Source organism: Capricornis sumatraensis, chromosome 23 (genome assembly GCF_032405125.1).
Source record: "Capricornis sumatraensis isolate serow.1 chromosome 23, serow.2, whole genome shotgun sequence".
Lineage (NCBI taxonomy): Eukaryota > Metazoa > Chordata > Mammalia > Artiodactyla > Bovidae > Capricornis > Capricornis sumatraensis.
Window position 1 is genome coordinate 15,891,306 of NC_091091.1, and position 20,822 is coordinate 15,912,127.

A 20,822-nucleotide genomic window follows, 5' to 3' on the forward strand; every position below is an offset into this window, starting at 1 on the left:
CAAGATGAGGTGGGGTGACATAGGTTCCTTTAACAAGGACTATGGGATTCTTTAACATATCTGGCTCAATAACAAATTATGATATTGAAATCAAACTTTCTAAAGGAACCGATAAAAATTAAAGATGGGCATTTTACCCTGTTTATAGAACAGGATCTTTTTAAGTCTTAAGCATACACGGGATAATAAAGTGGATAGGCTGTTCGACCGACTATGTTTAGAATGTATGTATAAATTTACCAATCTTTGCCCATGGAATATCTTGTCCACAGAAAACTACAATTGAATTTAGAATCTAAGGGCTAATGCATTCAATATTATCTTAGCCAGAGGGATTTGTTTTAGCTTTTATAAGAAAACTTTTTATTCAAATAAAATTTACATAAAGAAAAGTGTGCATATCCTAAATGTACATCTTGAGAGTTTAAATTAAGACTTAATTTTTTAGAGCAGTTTTAGGTTCACAGCAAAATAGAAGAGAAGGCACAGAATTTCCCATAGACTCCTCACCCCGGGACATGCATAGCCTCCCCTATCCCCCACATCCTCCACCATGGTGTTATCTCTGTTACAACTGATGAACTTACTTGATCAGCCAGAGTCTACATTAGGGTTCAGTCTTGGTGCTGCGCATCCTATGGGTTTGGGAAAATGTATAGCGACATGCATCCATCATTATGGTATCATACAGAGTATATTCATTGCCTTAAAACTCCTCTCTGCTCTGCCTATTTATCACCCCACCCCTTTCCTCATGACTTTTTATAAAGTGAAGAACCCTTGTAACCAGCACCCAGGTCAAGAAACCAAGCATTATCATTACCCCAAAGACTTCCTCTGTGCCCTCTTCTCATCTCCAAGATGTAAATGTTATCTTGACTTCTGCCAGCATAGATCAGTTTTGCTGGGGCTTCCCTGGTGGCTCAGCTGGTAAAGAATCCACCTGCAATGTGGGAGACTTGGGTTCAATCTCGGGTTGGGAAGATCCCCTGGAGAAGGGAAAGGCTACCCGCTCTAGTATTCTGGCCTGGAGGATTCCATGGGCTGTGCAAGTCAATGGTGTCCCAAAGAATCGGACATGACTGAGCAACCTTCACTTTCGTCTTTATATAAGAGCAATTATATAGGATGTACTTTATTGCATTTTGGCTTCTTTCCCTGGATTTAGGTTTATGAGATTCACCCATATTTTCGGATATCGTTGTACTTTTAGCCAGAAGTTTTGATCTTTAAAAACTAGTTCAGCAAATAGCTTTCAGCCAGGAACTGTGCTCAGGACTGAGGACAAAAAAATCAATAAGGATAAGTCCCTGCTGTAAGGAACATTAAATCTAGTAATGTAGTGATAACCAGAATTTAATGTAAAGTAAATTCCCCTTTAACAAATATTTATTCAATGTCCACTATGGGAGAGGCACTATTATAGGTGCTAGGCATAAGCAATGGATGAGCAGATAAAAATTTTAGCAAAAACCCTATTTTATTTCCCTGACATGTGTGGGTTAATTCTGGCCACTTATATCCATATCGTACTCTGTTTTGCATCTGATTCAATATAAGGAGCATGAATGTTAGAAGTCATTTTTTGCAGTGACTTGAAGTGAGCGATTTTTAAGTCCCTGGGACAGTTTGCAAGCCAGTGAACATACGAGGTATTTCTCTGTATCTATTTCTGCCTTATTTCATCCTCCCCCTTCTATCATTCTGCCTATACAGAATGAATAAAGAAATAAAGAATAAAGAATTTAAAATTTTAAAAATTAAATTTAATAAATTAAAAAGAATTTAATAAAAATTTAATAAATAAAATTTAAAAAATTTTAAACAAAAAATTTAATAAATTAAAAAGAATAAAGAATTAAAAAAATAAAAGAATAAAGAAAGCTGAACGCTGAAGAATTGATGTTTTTGAACTGTGGTGTTGGAGAAGACTCTTGAGAGTCCCTTGGACTGCAAGGAGATCCAACCAGTCCATCCTAAAGGAGATCAGCCCTGGGTGTTCATTGGAAGGACTGATGCTGAAGCTGAAACTCCAATACTTTGGCCACCTGATGCAAAGAACTGACTTATTGGAAAAGACTCTGATGCTGGGAAAGATTGAAGGCAGGAGTAGAAGGGGATGACAGAGGATGGGATGGTTGGATGATATCACCAACTCGATGGACATGAGTCTGAGCAAGCTCCAGAGTTGGTGATGGACAGGCAAGCCTGGTGTGCTGCAGTCCATGAGGTCGCAGAGTCGGACACAACTGAGCAACTTAACTGAAGTGATACAGAATGAAACGAAAATCTGGAACCTAAGGAAAACTTTGGATGGTAGCTTACCTTGGAGTAAGGCTGAGCAATCTTCTTGTTTCCCAGAACCATGACGTAAGAAGAGATAATTGCCAAAGTTGTGGCTGAAATCATAAAAATTTGAATTTTTTGAATAACTCTGGGTATCTAATATGTATGACTTATTTGATAATGTTGACTTCACAGTCTAGTGAATCATTTAAGAGTAAAGCTATAACGTTAGAAGGAGAAGGGATAGAAGAGAATCCAACATCATTCCAGGGATTATAGCTTAGGAAGAAATGCAAGACATCATCTGGTCTTATTTGGTTTACTTTCTCTCCCTCCCCATCTTTACAGAAAATTTCAAACATATATAAAAGTAGAAATGATAGTAAAAATAAGCTTCCAGCTTCAAAAATGACCTCTTCGTGTTCAATTTGTCTCTAACCCACTGTTATCCCTTCCTCTCATTGTTCTTAAGCAATCCCAGATGTCAAATAAGTTATTTACACCTGTTCAGAAGGTGAGATCTCATAGTTTTAATCCCCTTGGTTAACAGGCTCAGAGAGGGTTAGTCATTAAGTTGGTGAGTGCAGCTAATTTTAACCCCTACCCCTCAAAAGTAAAAGTTTACTAGCGGAGAATACTGGACTTAGCATAGTGCAATTAAATAGTATGTATGAGACATAAATTGTCAAACTTCCCGTCTGTCCCATGATAATGGTCACATTTTGGACACTAGTTACAAGTGAAAAGTGAGGTTTCCCTATATAAGAACCTTAACATGTAGCCTGAATGTCACTTGAACCCATTATAAGTTGTCATCAGTACATGTAAAACTTTATTTTCAGTTTGTGTCAACACTTTATCTGATGAATTCCATAAATTAATACTCATTCTAAAAAGATAACTTTGTATTATTTGGCTTGTAATCACCTCTGTTAAGCCTCTGATTCAGAAAAAATAAAAATTCTTCGAGGAATTACGCAGGATGTGGTAACTGCTGATCGATGTTTCCTTTCATCAGTTATTTCAAAATCAAATCCCTGTGGATACTGAAATTGCAAATAAATGTGTCCAAGTGAAAGTGTTCTTTTTCAACTATTTAGTAATAAAATGGGTCTGAGACTCTTCCTAAGCCTCATTGTTTCCCATCTTCAGCCTGCTCTACTTTCAAAGAAGGTTAGTTGATTTTTACTGAACCAGTGTCAATGGCTTATCTACTATGAATAACATGCTCAACCAGACAAGGAGCTAGTTTCTAGGTCTCTCAGGTTAGTGACTATGATACCATTATTGGGGCTGGTCAGAATGTTCCAGAAGTTTCAGAGCAAGAGGGAAAGATTCTGCGGGTATCTTTGTCATGGAAACCTGCAACATGTTGATTTGGCTGCTTTGACTATCATACTTGCCCGGTTGTGTCTCAAAATGTTACCCAGGCCATGTGACACTCATCCCTATGAGGAGTGGGGCACAAGGCACCCCCTCATTGAGTGTTTGATGAGATAATTGATGGTTAAAAAAAGCTACAAAAATTACCTGAATAAATAACACTGTAAAAGGCAGGCATCTAGACATTTTTCTGTGCACAACTCCCACTCATTTCTCTGAAAGATAAAAGCAGCAAAGATTGACAATCTGCCAGTTTAACCGTTTTCACTGTGTACTTTTTCTGGGCAGGTTATTCACATCGAACTCCTTTGATGTGATCAGTGATGATGCTTTCATTGGTCTCCCACATCTAGAGTATTTGTAAGTAAAATAACCTTTTTTTTTTTTAATGTAATGATACAGGACAAGGGCTCTGAGGTTCTACAGCTGTCTGACCAAAAATATTATAACCTATTGCAGATTCATAGAAAACAACAACATCAAGTCCATTTCAAGACATACTTTCCGAGGACTAAAGTCTTTAATTCACCTGTAAGTATGAATGTTGCTATTACATTTTGAGCTTGCCAATGGACAATGCAGTTTAACAATCTGTGGTTAATATTCATCATAGATAACCCACTTTATGGGTATCTATGAAAATTTAAGAAACCCAAATGATTTCTCTCCATGCACACTTGCCTTTTCTCCCTGTCTTCAGCCAAGGTGTCCAGGAAACCCATTCCTATTAACATTAGCCCAACCAACAATAATTAGGAAAATATCCTAATGCAAGGAAATTATGTGAATGAAATAATGTTTTTATTAACTGCATCATTACTCAACTTCATGAATTGACTATATAGTTTTTGCTGTTTCTCTTTTTCTGTATAAGCCCTGATTTCATATACATTTAAACATATATACTAGAACCACAGGCCACATCTACACAGCACCTGAACAACTTTTTTAGGAGTAAAATACTTAATTATTCAGTGGGTGATTAGAGCTCCATCAGTTGTTCTGAATAGGAAATAATTTTACCTTCCAGGGAACAGAGACATGTTTGGCTGTCACAACTAGGGGATGTAACTGGGATTTAGTGAGTGGAGAACAGCAGTGCTGTTGAGCACCCTGCAGTGCATAGGAGAGCCTCTCATCAGCCTGGAATGGCACAGTGCTATGCCTGAGAAACCAGATCTGAACTGAATAACTCACCTCTCTTATTTTCAACTACACCCTACACACACACACACATATTTTTAATGAAAATAGAAGGACATGGGGAGAAACGGCACCAACATTTGTTGAGTGTCTACTACTACAACGAAGTCAGTACACTTTACATAAATTTTCATTTAATGATCTCGACAATCCTGCCAGATAGGCAAAATAACCCCCATTTTATTTTTTACCCCCAACTTTAGAAATGAGGAAACAGAAGCTTGGAGGGGATATATGACAAGTAAACTGACTAGTTAAGGAATTATGATAACATCAACTCCAAGGCTGAACTGTTGTGGCTATTCATCCATTCAACAACTATCTCTCAAGTTCCTAATATGTATCTCAGTGTTAGATAAAGAGGCAAGCCATCTAAGCATCCCAGTCATTCTGTCCATTTCAACATGTTGCCTCACAGTAGCTCATTTCTAGCTCTATTCTAGACCCCAGGAGGTATCAGGTAACGAGGCAGGTAAAAATGCCTGCCCTTTGAGCCTTTCTTCTAGGGTGTCCACATGGTCTCATGCTGTCTCTGCTAAGTCGCTTCAGTCGTGTCCGACTCTGTGCGACCCCATAGACGAGAGCCCACCAGGCTCCCCCGTCCCTGGGATTCTCCAGCTGAGAACACTCCACATGCTGTCTCTGCTGGTTCCTATCTTTAATGTTACTTGGATTTGCAGCAATAGGGAACTGATGGCCCTATGTATTTTACAAAATCACTACACCTTTCAAGGCTTCTGTATATAGTCTTTATAAAAGGATGAGGAAAATATTGTCTATAAAATAAACAGCAACACTGCTTTTCACATCATGTTGTAAGTGCTGCAAAATTGGCTGTGTATCGTGGGAATGCTGTGCCATTTGATTATAGAGCCAAACGCCACCAAGCTTGAACTTTCAGACTAAAACAGATAAATGGAAACTCATGACTTCAACCTGAGATCTACTTGATTCACATAAATCCATTTAACACGGCCTGTGACTAATGGCTGAGCATCACGAGGGGCTGAAAGAAGAACATAAGACCCCACGGTTCTCTCTGGAAACCTGGACAGAGCCTTGCCATGACCCTTAGTTCACTCAAGTGTGTCTTCTCTCCAGCCTAAAGGCCTACCTCATCTGGAGGGAAGAATGCAAAGAATGGGAGGGAAGGATGAAAGAGCGAAAAAGGAAGGGAAAAGGAGAGGAAGGTTAAGGAAGGCAGGAAAGGGAGGAAGAAAAAAATTTATACAACACTCTTGTGAAGAACATCCATTTTGTTTGGCTAGAGCTTACTATGTCCATCAAATGAAATGGATATAAATTTGGGTCATTATGAGGCCCCTTCTTTAGAAGTGTGAAGAGTATAAGAAGAAGGCATTGGTATAGCATGTACTTATGTCTAGAAATTTTCAGGCTCAAGTGAAAGCATAATGCAGCCCTCAAAGAGAGGGGCATGAATCTTTAAGGATCAAACAGACAATGAAAGGGAAGTCCCACTGAAATCATGTGGGACCAGGTGCTGGAGGTAGGAGGGAGATGTTAGGAGGGAACAGGTCAAAGTTGATTGAATATGACCCTTAGATTTCTTGCATTTTTATCAAATAGTTAGGTTGATTCAGTGACTGTGCCAAAAAGAGACTGTTTTCGAGCTACAAAAATGGCATTGCCATATGGTTCATCCTAAATAGTCTCTAGGATGTGCCACACAAAAATGAAGAAAATCCAGCTCCAACCTGGAAGAGCTCTGTCTAGCAAGAGGAATTAGACAAATATTTTCTCTCTGAGTACCTTGTCCCCACATCATGTCCTCCTTTCTAATTATGCTGTTCTTCCAGGGGTACTTCCTTCCTTCCTTCCTTTTTTCTTTTCTCCTTACTTGTTTTTTTCCTTTCCAGAAGAGATAGGGAAGATTTAAAGCCCAAATGTCCCTCTGACTATTCAGCACATCAAGTTCATTTTCCATTATTAACCACTTATACATACATTTGACATTTCTTTGAGCCATTAATTTTCTTTTTAAGATTTTAGGTTTCAAAGTGCACTTTTCTCTTCCTCAGACCAAGTCTTCTCAATTAAAGGCAATCATTCAACTAGCAAATAATTATCACCTTGCCCTCTAACCCACAGGAAGGGTTTACAAAGCTTTTCATATTCTAGACCTTATTACAGTCTCTTGATGACCTTATGAAAGAGATAAGGTGGAGGGTTATGGAGAAAGTAGCATAGACATATATATACTATCATGAGTAAAGCCGATAGCCGGTGAGAAGTTGCTGTATAACACAGGGAGCCCAGCCAGGTGCTCTGTGATAATCTAGAAGGGTGAGAAGGAGGGAGGGGAGGGAGGCTTGAGAGGGAGGTGATTTATGTATAATTATGGCTGATTTGCATTGTTGTATGGCATAAATCATCACAACATTGTAAAGCAATTTTCCTCCAATTAAAAATAAATTTAAAAAAAGAAACAGGGCAGACACTAACCCTATTGGCAAATGAGAATTCAGAGGTGTGCCCTGAGTTTAAGCTGCTCCCCAGTTAGTACTGGTAAAAGCCAGAAGTTTTCCAAGATCTTTAATGAGACCTCTAGTGCCATCTCCACCATGTCAATTATAGAAGGACCAGAGAGCTTTATAAATGGCTAGGTCCTTCCACGGAGAAGGCAATGGCACCCCACTCCAGTACTCTTGCCTGGAAAATCCCATGGGCGGAGGAGCCTGGTAGGCTGCAGTCCATGGGGTCGCGAAGAGTCGGACACGACTGAGCGGCTTCACTTTCACTTTCCACTTTCATGCATTGGAGAAGGAAATGGCAACCCACTCCAGTGTTCTTGCCTGGAGAATCCCAGGGATGGGGGAGCCTGGTGGGCTGCCATCTCTGGGATCGCACAGAGTCGGACACGACTGAAGCAACTTAGCAGCAGCAGCAGCAGGTCCTTCCACAGGACATGATCTGAGAAGCAAACACAAATGGGGAAGGAAGAGAAGATCCTGAAGACAGGAGCCCTACCCTCACTCTTGGTCTCCAAATGCAATTAGCTGGAATTAGACGTATACTTTTTTTGTTGGCTTAAAAAAAATTTTTTTTTGTATTGGAATATAGCTGATTAACAATGTTGTGATAGTTTCAGGTGGACAGCAACAAGTCTCAGCCATACATATACATATATCCATTCTTTCCCAAACTCCCCTTCCATCCAGGCTGTCATGTAACATACTCTCAATAGTATGTAGAATATGTACGTACTTTTGTAGTATGTACAAGAGTAGACATTCACTTTTAGATCCAACTAGTTCCCACTCTGGCTTAACATTAAAGCTGCTCCAAGGGAACTTGTGAGCATTGATATAAATTCAGTTCATTCCTAAAGAAGCAATGAACTTACCTCATCTTCTTATACATCTATCTCAGTAGACTTGCCTTCTAAAGAGACATTTTTAGATAACTTAAAATTTACTATACAGACTCCCCTCTCCTTTAGAAAAATCCCTCCCCAAAAGAGAATTCCTTATATTTAAGTCCTTACAAATCCTGTCAAGTTCCAAGAGCCTCTCTTGATTCTTCTAAATGACTGTCCTAATAGTATACATGATTAACTTAAGTGTTTGAATAGTTCATATATTTCAGAAAGGTTTGAATTTTTCTGGTAACCATGTATTACTTCTGAAATCAGGGGAAAAATGAATTAAAAAATAGTTTATGGCCAATGACGACAAAATTTCTAAACATTTTGTAGTGGTTTCTGTTAACACCCACAATGTTTTAGTAATGATTCCCTTGGGCATCTCATAAGTGTCATGGTGGCTAAGGCCCAGTGGAGGCAGGCGTGTTTGCATGTATGTATAAAAACATTTGGGGAAAACTGTCATTGATCTATACACGTCATGAAGCAGCTACTGGTTGTTCTGCAACGTGGAGGTGCAAAAGACATATAGGCAGTCCCCAAACTCAGGGCATCCATGTGTCCCCAGTTAATCAGGCAGGATGTCCTCACTTCAGCCTTCACAGTGACAAGCGTGTATAGGGGGCAGTGGGATACAGTGGCTGAGGAGGTTGTCTCTGCCACCAGACTGCGTGCGTTCAAAGCCAGGCTTTGCCCATTAATAGCTCTGGGACATCAGGCAGGTCACTAAGCTTCATGGTGCCTCCAATTTCTTTTGTGTAAAACAGAAGTGATAACAGTCATCTGTAAAAATAGGGATGGAAAATAATAAGATACTTAGGAACACCTAGATTCTAAGACTGACAGGAGATTAGACCAGTTACTCTATGTAAAGTACCTAGAACAGAGCGTGGTATGCAGCAAACACCATCATGTAGGAAAAAACTAAGCTTCGCTACCTAACCTCTACTGATTCTGGATCAGGACTCCAAATGCTGCAGTGTATTTATCCCCTTTAAACATTTTGTATGAAATTAAAATAACTGCACTTGAAGTACTGCAAATTCAGTGAGACACCAACTCAAGCTGAGAATCTGCGCTGCAGGGAGGCTGGGAGCACCCCAGATGGCCGTGGGCGAAGCTTTCTTAGCAGCAGAGCCCAGTGGCACTGAAACAAACGTGCTGTCTGAGCCAGTCTGGTCTGCCTTAGCAAGAAGACTTTCCAGTAGGTTCCATACGCCATAATTAGAGGTTTTCTCAGGTAAACCACGAAAACACCAAAGTGGAGTGAAAGCAGATGTCGCTCAGTCGTGTGCGACTCTTTGCAACCCTATGGGCTATACAGTCCATGAGATTCTCAAGGCCAGAATACTGAAGCGAGTAGCCGTTCCCTTCTCCAGGGGATCTTCCTAACCCAGGGATCGAACCCAGGTCTCCTGCAGTGCGGGTTTATTCTTCACCAGCTGAACCACCAGGCAAGCCCGAAGTGGAGGGAATGGTCATCATTTCCATTGGGAAGGAAAGCCTGCCTGCCATTAGGAATGCTTGACCCTTCTCAGTCAGTCTCAAGGCAGCTAGGTGTTCAGTTGGACAGTTTCCTAGGTATTTTAAAGGATGTTTCTTAGGTAGATTCTGAATCAGGACTTAGAGAATGGAGCTTAGTTGCAGACACACTTTCAAAAACCCTCCTAGGAGAACTTTCCTGGTGATCCAGTAGCTAAGATTCTAAGCTTCCAAAGCAAGGGTCTAGGTTCAATCCCTGGTTAGGAAACTAGGTCCCACATGTCACAAATAAGTGTTCACATGCTGTAATTAAATGACCCCTAATGGTGCAACTAAGGCCTAGTGCAGCCAAGAAGAAAAAAAATAATTAAAGGAATCCTCCTAGGGAATTCCCTGGTGGTCCAGTGGTGAGGACTTGGCCCTTTCACAACAGGGTTTGAACCTTGGCTAGGAACTAGGATCCCAGGCTCATAGGAGGGAGGGAACTTTGTGAATATCGGGAGAAAGTGATGTCAGGGTAAGACAATGGTAATTCACGGGGCTTTGCAGCTTCTCCCTAACTCACTGTCTTGGTGTACGGAGCCTGAGACGCAATCTCTGCCCTTTTCTCTGTCTAGATTGGTGCCCTTTCTCTTATCCATTCAATCCTGTCCCATTCATCCACTCATTCATTCAATCATTTATTCATTTAAAAGCAGCTGTTGAGGACTTACATTATGTCAGGCACCGGGGTTTAAGACAAACATCCTTCTAGTACTCACTGCAGAGTAATCCTAGAAAACAGTTAACATCAGTGAAATGTCTCACTTCCCTGTCTTCACTTCTCTCCCAACCAATTCTACCCCTCATCAGCTACCCAGATACAGTGCATTCTTCAGTTCAGTTCAGTCGCTCAGTCGTGTCCGACTCTTTGCGACCCCATGAATCGCAGCACGCCAGGCCTCCCTGTCCATCACCATCTCCGGAGTTCACTCAGACTCATGTCCATCGAGTCGGTGATGCCATCCAGCCATCTCATCCTCTGTCATCCCCTTCTCCTCCTGCTCCCAATCCCTCCCAGCATCTTACCCCTTAGTAAAGCCTGTAGTGAAGTGCATTGATTTTTTTTCTTTTTTTAATTTTGGAATTTTAAAATCTTTTTTTTTTAGACCAAAACAAACAAAATGCAGTTCACCCATTTCTCCCACCCCTCAACCCCACCTCTAGCAACCACCAATTTGTTCTCTGTATCTATGAAGTTCACTGTTAACATCCTGGCTATGTGAGGCCTACAGCTTTATTCTTCAAGCAGAAAGTGGAACTCTCAATTCACCAGCTCTTTTAAAGAACTGTGTTGGGCAGCAAGGAAAACAGGTGTCTCTTCCTTGGTAATTTTAACGGCTGCAGTAATTCAGGACCAGACTGTTTTATCACTTCCCTCCCACTGTCCTAAGACCCAGCCTACTCCAAGCATGCATCCTGAAGCCAGTTGGTTGTGCTGGTGTCTGGGAGAGGGACATCCATTTAGGAGAAGTTAGCATAGGCACTGTAGGACACAATTGTGCCAGCAAATATTTTAAGATACATAACTTGAGAGTGACTCTAGACTGGTCCAAGACACCAAGAAATTTCTTCATTCAACCACCAATCAGTAAAAGGAATTGTGGAGATGCTCTCTTGCAAAATCTTCTTTAGCAACATTTTCTTAATACTATGTAGGGAGACAGTCACAGCACTTCATTTGTATGGTCAGTTTTCTAAATGCTGTTTTGGGGCAATGATCACATGAAAGCCCTTCTCCTTCCAGTCCCCTCCTCCCAAGTGCCCTTTATTGAAAGCAGTCCATATACCAGCTACCATCCTGAGTTACTGCATTTTTTTAAACACTCTTATATGAGGTATTATTACCTCCACTTAAAAATGAAAAAACTGAGTTGCAGAGGAGGTACATAACCAAAGTCACACAGCCAGTAAATAGTGGAGTCAGGATTCAAACAGCTCAGAATGACTCCAAAGCTATGCCCTTCATCACAAAATGGACTGTCACTGAGGCTGAAACCTTCTGATTCAGTTCCCTGTCTTCTGTGCCAAGGTTCATTGAAAAAGTTTTCTAATCCAGTCTAGTGGTAATTCCCCAAATGCAGAAAAACAACATAATTAACTTAAAAATAGGTTTTAAATGTCTTTAATGCTTGCACTTGAGAAATCTCGTACTAATTAGAAGAGGTAGAAACATAAGACTTTTGAGAGTGTTTTAAGATGAATTTGAGAGAATTTTCAAGAGCTTTGGAGGCCGACAGCATAGGCTCCTTTGTTTTAGTTTTCAATTTTTATTGCGAAAATTAAAACCACTCCTAAGGAAAGTGTATAACATGTATATGTATGTATGCATGCTCAGTTGCTTCAGTTCAACTCTTTGTGACCCTATAAACTGTAGCCCACCAGGCTCCTCTGTCCATGGGATTTTTCAGGCAAGAATACTAGAGTGGGTTGCCATGCCCTCCTCTAGGGGATCTTCCTGACCCAGGGATTGAACCTGAGTCTGCTGCACTGGCAGGTGGGTTCTTTACCCACTGAGCCACCTGAGAAATGCAAGTATATGTATAGTGCTGATTAAGTACAAATCACCAGTACCTGGTCACCCTTCCCGGTTATACAGTATCTGCTCCCAGTTACGTGCACATTTCTGCAGCGTGGACACATGACCTTTTCCTCGATACTATCAGGACTGTCCCCTACTCATTACTCTTGATTAAAATCAGAATCATTTTAGCAATATGTGGAAGAACAAATAGAGAAGGAGAAAACAATTCCTGTGATAAAGCAAGAACTGGAAGAAGGGAAAAAAGGAGATGATTAAACAGGATGAATGGATGATTGGATAGATGGACATTTATGAGGAAGCTGTTTTCTAAGGAGGGATGAATGAATGAATGGAGCTAAAAAGGAAAAAAATGTAGAAAAAGAACAGGAAAAAAGAGTGTGCTGGAGTCAGGGTAGTTAGACAGGCCTTCAAGTTTGAGAGCTGTGGGTTCTAAGAGCTGGTGGTTGAGCTGCTCCTGGAGCGAGTTGGGGGAGGGAAGGAGGGGAAGGGCGGGCTGAGTGTGAGGGGAGAGCGCATGGAGACTTCAGACATGGGAAGACAGCCCTTGGTTGTCTAAGAGTGTGAGGCTCACATTCAGTGCTAAACAGAAAGACCGATGCCCAGGCATTATTTTGTTACTGGTATTTTGGAGTGTTTCTTTGTTCATTTTGTTTAATACTATAAATTTAAAAGGGCCATAAATACATTTATTTTGTTTATGACTACAGTTTACGTCACTCTTTTTTTTTTTTCTTCCCAGGAGCCTTGCAAACAACAATCTCCAGACTCTCCCAAAAGATATTTTCAAAGGCCTGGATTCTTTAACAAATGTGTAAGAGGACCTAAGAAATCACTGATTAATTAATTAATTTGCAGTAGTTAACAAAGTCTGGTGTTGATTATTAAAATTTTTAATTGGCTTTAAATTAAATGAGAAATTTAAAATTTTAATTTGTCTTAAATTTTGAATTTAGTTGGACTACTGTTTGAGTCTCCTAGGGTTTCTTCCACTATAGTTTGAAAACGTATCCCTAAGCTTTCCTTTGATAAAGCGTGTGTCTGTATGGGAGGGACTGATGACAAGGGAGCTGGGGGGAGATGGGGCAGAGGAGAGCTAGATAGAAATTTCAAGAAGCCTTTTTTTTTCTCACGGGGTTCAGGAAACGGGACTACAAAGGAAAAACACAAAGAAGTCTGGGTAACTGACAGAATAAAGATGAAAGGTTACACCCATGGGTTGGTCAGTCAACAGAGAAATGGAGCAGGAAGTGGGGGAAGGGAGGAAAGTTTGCCTTTTCTCTTATTAGACTGAACAACAACCCTAGGCTTAATCCCCAGGAATTTGGCTTAAGCCCCAGGAAGGGAATGAACTTAATTTTTTTTGACCCTTTTTCAAACAAAAGAGCTTTCAAACTTTGACTTTTAAGCCTCAGAGTGAAAGATCTTTGTAAGGAATTTGTATATTTTGCAGTAAGCAAAGCAAGTAATGTATGCCTAACCATCTCAAAAGCAATTTAGCTTCAATATGTGCCTTCCAAAACATTAGAAAGGTATTTAAATGCCACAAGGTAGAACATAGGAACAAACAAAAGATGTGTGAAAACAAAAGAGTTCATATTTATCAGGTACTTTGCTATAGAATATATATTCAAAACAACTTTTCTCCAACAGAATTTGTCAAGTATTCTCTCCTAAGCCCAGTATTTAACATCAAATCAGCTGGCTAGTGAAAAACTTTCTTTGTTCCTTGTAGTACTCCCCCAGCCCCTCCTCCATGCCTATTACCCCAATTCCTAAAAGATGGTTTATTTCCAAGAGAGTGTCAGAATCAGGACACTTCCAAAGAGTCTTGGACAGACCACAGTTATCCACTCTGGTTTACAATAGATCAGAAAAGTTGACACTCATTATTTCTGGGTCAGAGTAGTCTTGGGATATGAAGTCAGTCCTGCGAACGTCTTGCAAGTTAGATAACTCCATGGCAGACTTGGGGATATAGCTTATTTGGAGACCCTCTGGCCCAACCTTATGTCAGTCTAAACCCCACACTAGCAAAAGAAAAATCACTTGAAATGGGCTTAGTTTCTCCAAGGAATCTTATCATGGGTTTGGCCTACCTTGATATGCCCAAATCAAGAATTATTTAAGAAGTGCAAGGATCCATGCCAATATGCCCTTTAGTAGATTTTTCTTGGTTTTCTTTATTCCTTAAAACACATTTTTTAGCACTCCAACACTTAAAAATTATTCTTGTGCTGTGTGAAAAGTAGACAATACCTATCTTAGGAATTCTATGTGACAGAGACGAGTTTTAGGAAAGAGATTGGGTTTCTGAACAGAAACAATGCAAATAAACAAAGAACTGATGAGTTGGGATCATATGTGGAAATTTAAACTATTTGTGCTGTGCAGTTTATTATGGGCATGAGCTATTGTATGTCTGCATTAACTTGGCTGTATTGAAGTCATTTCCTATTAAAATTGAATTTGAAGACCATGGAATAGGATCAGGATTAATTACATCTGTGAGGAAGAAGAAAAGCAAATAGCTCACTTGATTTAATTAAATATAGTCCAACCGTCACTACATTCTGTGTTTTAGAGCCTGTGTTGCCCAATATGGTGGCCGCACACTTAAAATGTGTTTCTAGTGTGACTGAGGAGCTCAATTTTAAATTTTACTTAGTTTTTTTTAAAAAAATCAAATAAAAAACTAAATTTAAGATCTGATTTTTCTGCTCAATTATTGGAAAACTTTTAAGTATGCTTGGAACAATTTGGGTGTATGAATCTTTTTTTTTCAACTGTGAATTTTATTAAATCTAAACACAAATCAGGAACTTCTGCTGAAATTTTATTATCCAAATTGAGATATACTGTAAGCATAAAATACACATTAGACTCCACAGAGACTTAATATAGAAAAAGCATGCAAAATATCTCATAAGTAATTTTTATATTACTATATGTCGAAATGATAAAATTCTGTATGTATTGGGTTACATAACATATGATATTAAAAATAATTTCATCTGTTTCTTTTTGCTTTTTTAATGTGTCTATAGAAAAATTTTAAACTACATATGTGGTTCACATTGTATTCCTATAGACAGCACAGCTCTAGACTGAACTACCTTTGAATCCAAGAGGGAGTAAGTTATGAGGTTCCATTGACTGGAGTGGCTTGCAAGGGTGCACTGTGGTCCTTTCTGAGCCCAAAGTGAATGATCAGACAGGCTCAAGGTAGATTATGAGGCATGATATAAAACCAGGTGAGAGCATCCTGCTCACGTAATTGCTATGGTAAGAGTCATGCCTGTGAAGGAAGGACCCTTGTATATCAAAAGCAGCTGAAGTTTGTCTTTCAGTGACCTGAGAGGTAATTCATTTAATTGTGACTGTAAACTGAAGTGGCTGGTGGAATGGCTAAGCCACACCAATGCAACTGTTGAAGACATCTATTGTGAAGGCCCTCCAGAATACAAGAAGCGCAAAATCAATAGTCTTTCCTCCAAGGACTTTGATTGCATCATTACAGGTAATGTATTCCAAATTATTCCATCTTGTACAATTAAACTAAGGGTTACATTTTTTTTTACATATGCAGGAACTGATATTTTTTATACATTAAAATCCAACTGAGCAATTTAAAGATATTATGAACCATTAACTTCATGTGTTTAAAAGCAAAGTAAAATTGCCATTTCACTGTTTCTCTAGAATAAATGTATTTCTTATGGACATTTGAGATCTAGCCAACGAATGAGGCATTAGCACAGCTACTAATCATCATTTTCAATTTTTGCAGAGTTTGCAAAGTCTCAAGACCTGCCTTATCAATCACTGTCCATAGACACTTTTTCTTATATGAACGATGAGTATGTCGTCATTGCTCAGCCTTTTACTGGAAAGTGCATTTTCCTTGAATGGGACCATGTAGAAAAGACCTTCCGGAATTATGACAACATCACAGGTATGAAAAGGCTGATTGTATTTTGAATGGAAAGTTAAACTGCTTGGGTCAAGGGCAAAAAGAAAAGATGAGTGGTATCAGGGAATGCTTTGGGCAGGTTTGTGGTTTAGTTGCTAAATCGTGTCCAACTCCTGCGACCCCATGGACTGTAGCCCACCAGGCTCCTCTGTCCATAGGATTTTCCAAGCAAGAATACTGGCGTGGGTTGCCATTTCCTTCTGCAGGAGATCTCCCCGATCCAGGGATCAAACGTGGGTCTCCAGAACTTTAGGCAGTTCTTTACCAGTTTAGAGCTACCAGGTTTAGAATCATTTGAATCCTAAATCTACCATTTGAGATTGTTCCCTAAAGCTTAATTTCCTCAGTTGTAAAATGGTAATACTAATACTTAACTTGCAGGGCTGTTATAAAATAATGAGAGCACATGTTCAAGAAACTTAGCATGGGACCTATCTTAGTAAATATGCAATAAAAAGTGGGTTATTTTTCTTGAAAGAAAAAGTACTGGACTAAGAATTATGAGTTCTATCTAGGTTCTGCCATAAACAAACTAGTTAAGCCACACTCTCACTGGGCCCATTTTTTTAACCACAAGACTGAGTTTATTTTAGATCGATGAATCTCAAACTTTATTGCAAAAACATTACTTCTGCAAAATGTTCATGTATGACTTGTGACATAAGGATTTTATGGTCCAGTAAATTTGGGACCCATATCTCCCTCTTGGAGATTCAAAATTAATAACACACATTAGAGGCTCTGAGAAATCCTGTAGTGAGGACACAAACCTCTTTCTAGTATTTTTTGCATTTAATTTGATGATGGAAATCTTTTTTTTTTTTCCCCATGAAAACTTTTACTTAGGTCACCTCTTAAGTTTCTTCTTCATTTCAACAACTTTCAAGTGTTTAAGTCATAAATTAGAACATGAGTCTCCCTCTGAAATCACCTTCACATGAGCATAAGCTTCTAACACCCTTAAACTTGCTTCTGAGAGCACTCCCACATCCCCATAGAAGGTCACCCACTTGACAAGGCTGGGATAGTTATAACTAGATTTTGTTGGCAGTCATCAACCCTATTGCTCAAAGGATCAGGACAGGTTTGGGTCTTGCCTAAGACTGAGGTGCCCAGATAACTGAATCCCCTCCAAAGTGAGACCCTCCTAGAATCCTCTTTCCTTCTCAAGGAGGAAGGCTATGCTTCCCTTTCTCCTGAAGCCCCCTCAGTTCTCCAGTGGATTGTAGCAGGGCTTTGTACAGTCTAAACCAGCTTCTTCTTACATGTTGTACAATCTCTCAATTGCTATGAATGGATCTTTAGATAAGCACTTGAGAGAAAAATGAGTCATGTATTTGCAAACTTCCAGATGACATCATCTAGTCCAGGATGATGAATGTATGTCATATACACAGTCACTATCCCCTCCCTCACCCCATATAGACATTGTTAATCTGTCATGATGTTCTTTCTTGCAGAGGACAGAATCCTTCTTAATACAGTTCTCCAGGCGGTCCCAATCAATCAATCAATATTGGTACATGCTTGAAAACTAGTAGCCATCTTTAAGGAGAAGGTGATGGCACCCCATCCCATGGACGGAGGAGCCTGGTAGGCTGCAGTCCATGGGGTCGCTAAGGGTCGGACACAACAGAACGACTTCACTTTCACTTTTCACTTTCATGCGTTGGAGAAGGAAATGGCAACTCACTCCAGTGTTCTTGCCTGGAGAGTCCTAGGGACAGGGGAGCCCGGTGGGCTGTTGTCTATGGGGTTGCACAGAGTTGGACATGACTGAAGTGACTTAGCAGCATCAGCAGCAGCAGCCATCTCTAATCTAGTTCCAACTTTCATTGTATAGAAGGGAAAACTGAATCCCAGAGAAGAGATTTTTTCAAGGTCACAGAATCAGCTGAGTCTTGAGAAGAGTCATAAATAGAATAATTTTGCCTGTGCATGCAACCAATTAATAGAAAGAGTTGATGCGGAACTTATTACCTCAAAGCCCTTAGAGCTGCAGTCAGAAAAAACCTGGGGCTAGATCTGCCTTGCTCTCTTTGGATTTCTGAGAACAAACCTCCCTCTAAAAGATCAGAATCTATTGATGAATTAAACTCTTAACAAACGATACTGAGCTAGGCTTCTGACAGACCCCCATGTAGTTTTCTCAGATTTCCCAAAGTAACTTTCAGGAGCATCACCCACGACTGTACCCCTCTTTCACTTTTCTTAAGGATTCTTCTTCCTTCTCTTCTGCCACCGGTGACCTAAAGCTTCAGAAAAATCCCGAGTGACAGCTCTCTTTTCTTAGGGGAAAGTTAGTTGATTCTAGAGCTAGAAGCCATTCATTACAGAGAACAGAGCAATTGAAGATAGAGCCGTGGGCTGCCCAGGCCACTGCTCAAGACTTGGTGAGGTTGTCCTAGAACCTTGTGGAATCCAAGCCCAAGGTGGAAGCCCCAATATAGCTAACTCCTCACTCTGGGTTAAGTTAAAAGCGTAGGGACACTGGTAGCCTTGGGCTTGAATCTCAGCTCTGCCTTATAGCAGCATCAAACCTCTCTGACTTTCAGCCTGCTCACCTGCAAAAGGAAGGGTAATAATACTATTTATCTCTTAAGATTGATGGGAAATTTAATGAGATGATCTGGCAAAGCATAAAGTAGGTGCTCAATAAATGGCAGTTTCCACTAGAATTACTGTGACTAATTCATGATACGTCAGGGAAAGCAATGATTCTTTTCTATAAGAAGTGAGAGGAGAGGAAGCTCCCTGACGGTCCAGTAGTTAGTACTCCCTGCTTTCGCTGTTCAATCCCTGGTTGAGGGAACTTAGTTCCATGTGTGGCTTGGCCAAAAAAAAAAAAGAAAAAAGACAAAGAAGAGGGACTTCACTGGCCGTCTTCCCTGGCAGTTCAAAGGTTAAGACTCTGCACTTCCAATGAATGGGGCGCAGGTTCAACTCCTGGTGGGGGAACTAAGCTCCCACATGCCACGTGGTGCAGCCAAAAAAAATTTTTTTTTAATTAAAGACAATGAAGAAGAAGAAATGAGAGGGAAAACTCAAGCTGTAGCCATGTGTCCTGAATGTCTAGTACACATTGGATGTGACAAGACAACTCTGTTGTTGGTAACAAGGCTCCATGAGGCAAAAAGGCACAGTCTTGTTGCCACTGGATCTGATTAAAAAACTGACTTTGCCTAATCAACCAAAGAAATCTCTTATTTCAGGCTGAAACAAGATTTTGGTGGCAGCTGCATGGTCTCAGCCTGTGTATTAACGTGCTCCCAAAGAGGATGGCCATCCTCCTAATCTCTCATTTGTCTTTCCCAGGCACGTCCACTGTAGTGTGCAAGCCTATAGTCATTGAAACTCAGCTCTATGTCATTGTGGCCCAGCTGTTTGGCGGCTCTCACATCTATAAGCGAGACAGTTTTGCAAATAAATTCATAAAAATCCAGGATATTGAAATCCTCAAAATCCGAAAACCCAATGACATTGAAACATTCAAGATTGAAAACAACTGGTACTTCGTTGTTGCTGACAGTTCAAAAGCTGGTTTCACTACCATTTATAAATGGAACGGAAATGGATTCTACTCCCATCAATCTTTACATGCATGGTACAGGGATACTGATGTGGAATATCTAGAAATAGCCAGAACACCTCAGACTCTCAGAACGCCTCATTTAATACTGTCCAGTAGTTCCCAGCGTCCTGTCATTTATCAGTGGAACAAAGCAATACAATTATTCACTAACCAAACTGACATCCCTAACATGGAGGATGTGTATGCCGTTAAGCACTTCTCAGTGAAAGGCGATGTGTACATTTGCTTGACAAGATTCATTGGTGATTCCAAAGTAATGAAATGGGGAGGCTCCTCATTTCAGGATATTCAGAGGATGCCATCACGAGGATCCATGGTGTTCCAGCCGCTTCAGATAAATAACTATCAATATGCAATTCTTGGAAGTGATTATTCCTTTACTCAAGTGTATAACTGGGATGCAGAGAAAGCCAAATTTGTGAAATTTCAGGAATTAAATGTTCAGGCACCAAGATCATTCACGCATGTGTCCATTAATAAACGCAATTTTCTTTTTGCTTCCAGTTTTAAGGGAAACACACAGATTTACAAACATGTCATAGTTGACTTAAGCGCATGAGACACCAAATTCTGTGGCTGCCATCAATAACTTTCTACAGTACCTGATCCGGATGAACTCAAATGCATGATGACTCTTCTTTTCACACTTGCAAATGAATGCCTTCCAAACATTGAGACTGCTAGAACCAAGCTCTACCCGTATCTCCATCCTTACCTGTCCAGTCCAGTGGTGTGGGAAGTTACCTTTTATAAGACAAAACTGAATTGTGTAACTGTTCTTTGCAGTGAAGATGTGTAAATAAGCGTTTAATGGTATCTGTTACTCCAAAAAGAAATATGAATATGTACTTTTCCATTTATTTATTCATGTGTTCAGAAACAACTGCCAAATAAAATGTTTACATTTTCTTTCATATCCCAAAGGTAATTACTTACAGGA

The 20,822-nt window shown here is 40.0% G+C and overlaps 1 protein-coding gene across 4 annotated transcripts in view; it reads left to right on the top strand.

Moving 5' to 3' along the window:
* LGI1 (leucine rich glioma inactivated 1) overlaps nucleotides 1–20,441 on the top strand; it is a 36,487-nt gene extending 16,046 nt beyond the window's left edge. For 2 of the 4 annotated variants that reach the window (XM_068961636.1, XM_068961637.1), the window contains 6 exons: nucleotides 3,958–4,029; nucleotides 4,129–4,200; nucleotides 13,060–13,131; nucleotides 15,668–15,837; nucleotides 16,108–16,272; nucleotides 19,606–20,441. In XM_068961636.1, the coding sequence (XP_068817737.1) occupies nucleotides 3,958–4,029; nucleotides 4,129–4,200; nucleotides 13,060–13,131; nucleotides 15,668–15,837; nucleotides 16,108–16,272; nucleotides 19,606–20,441 (1,387 nt within the window). The remainder of the gene's footprint in view (nucleotides 1–3,957; nucleotides 4,030–4,128; nucleotides 4,201–13,059; nucleotides 13,132–15,667; nucleotides 15,838–16,107; nucleotides 16,273–19,605) is intronic. The other 2 variants (XM_068961639.1, XM_068961638.1) reach the window with 2 other exon arrangements.
* The last annotated feature ends 381 nt before the right edge of the window (nucleotides 20,442–20,822 follow it).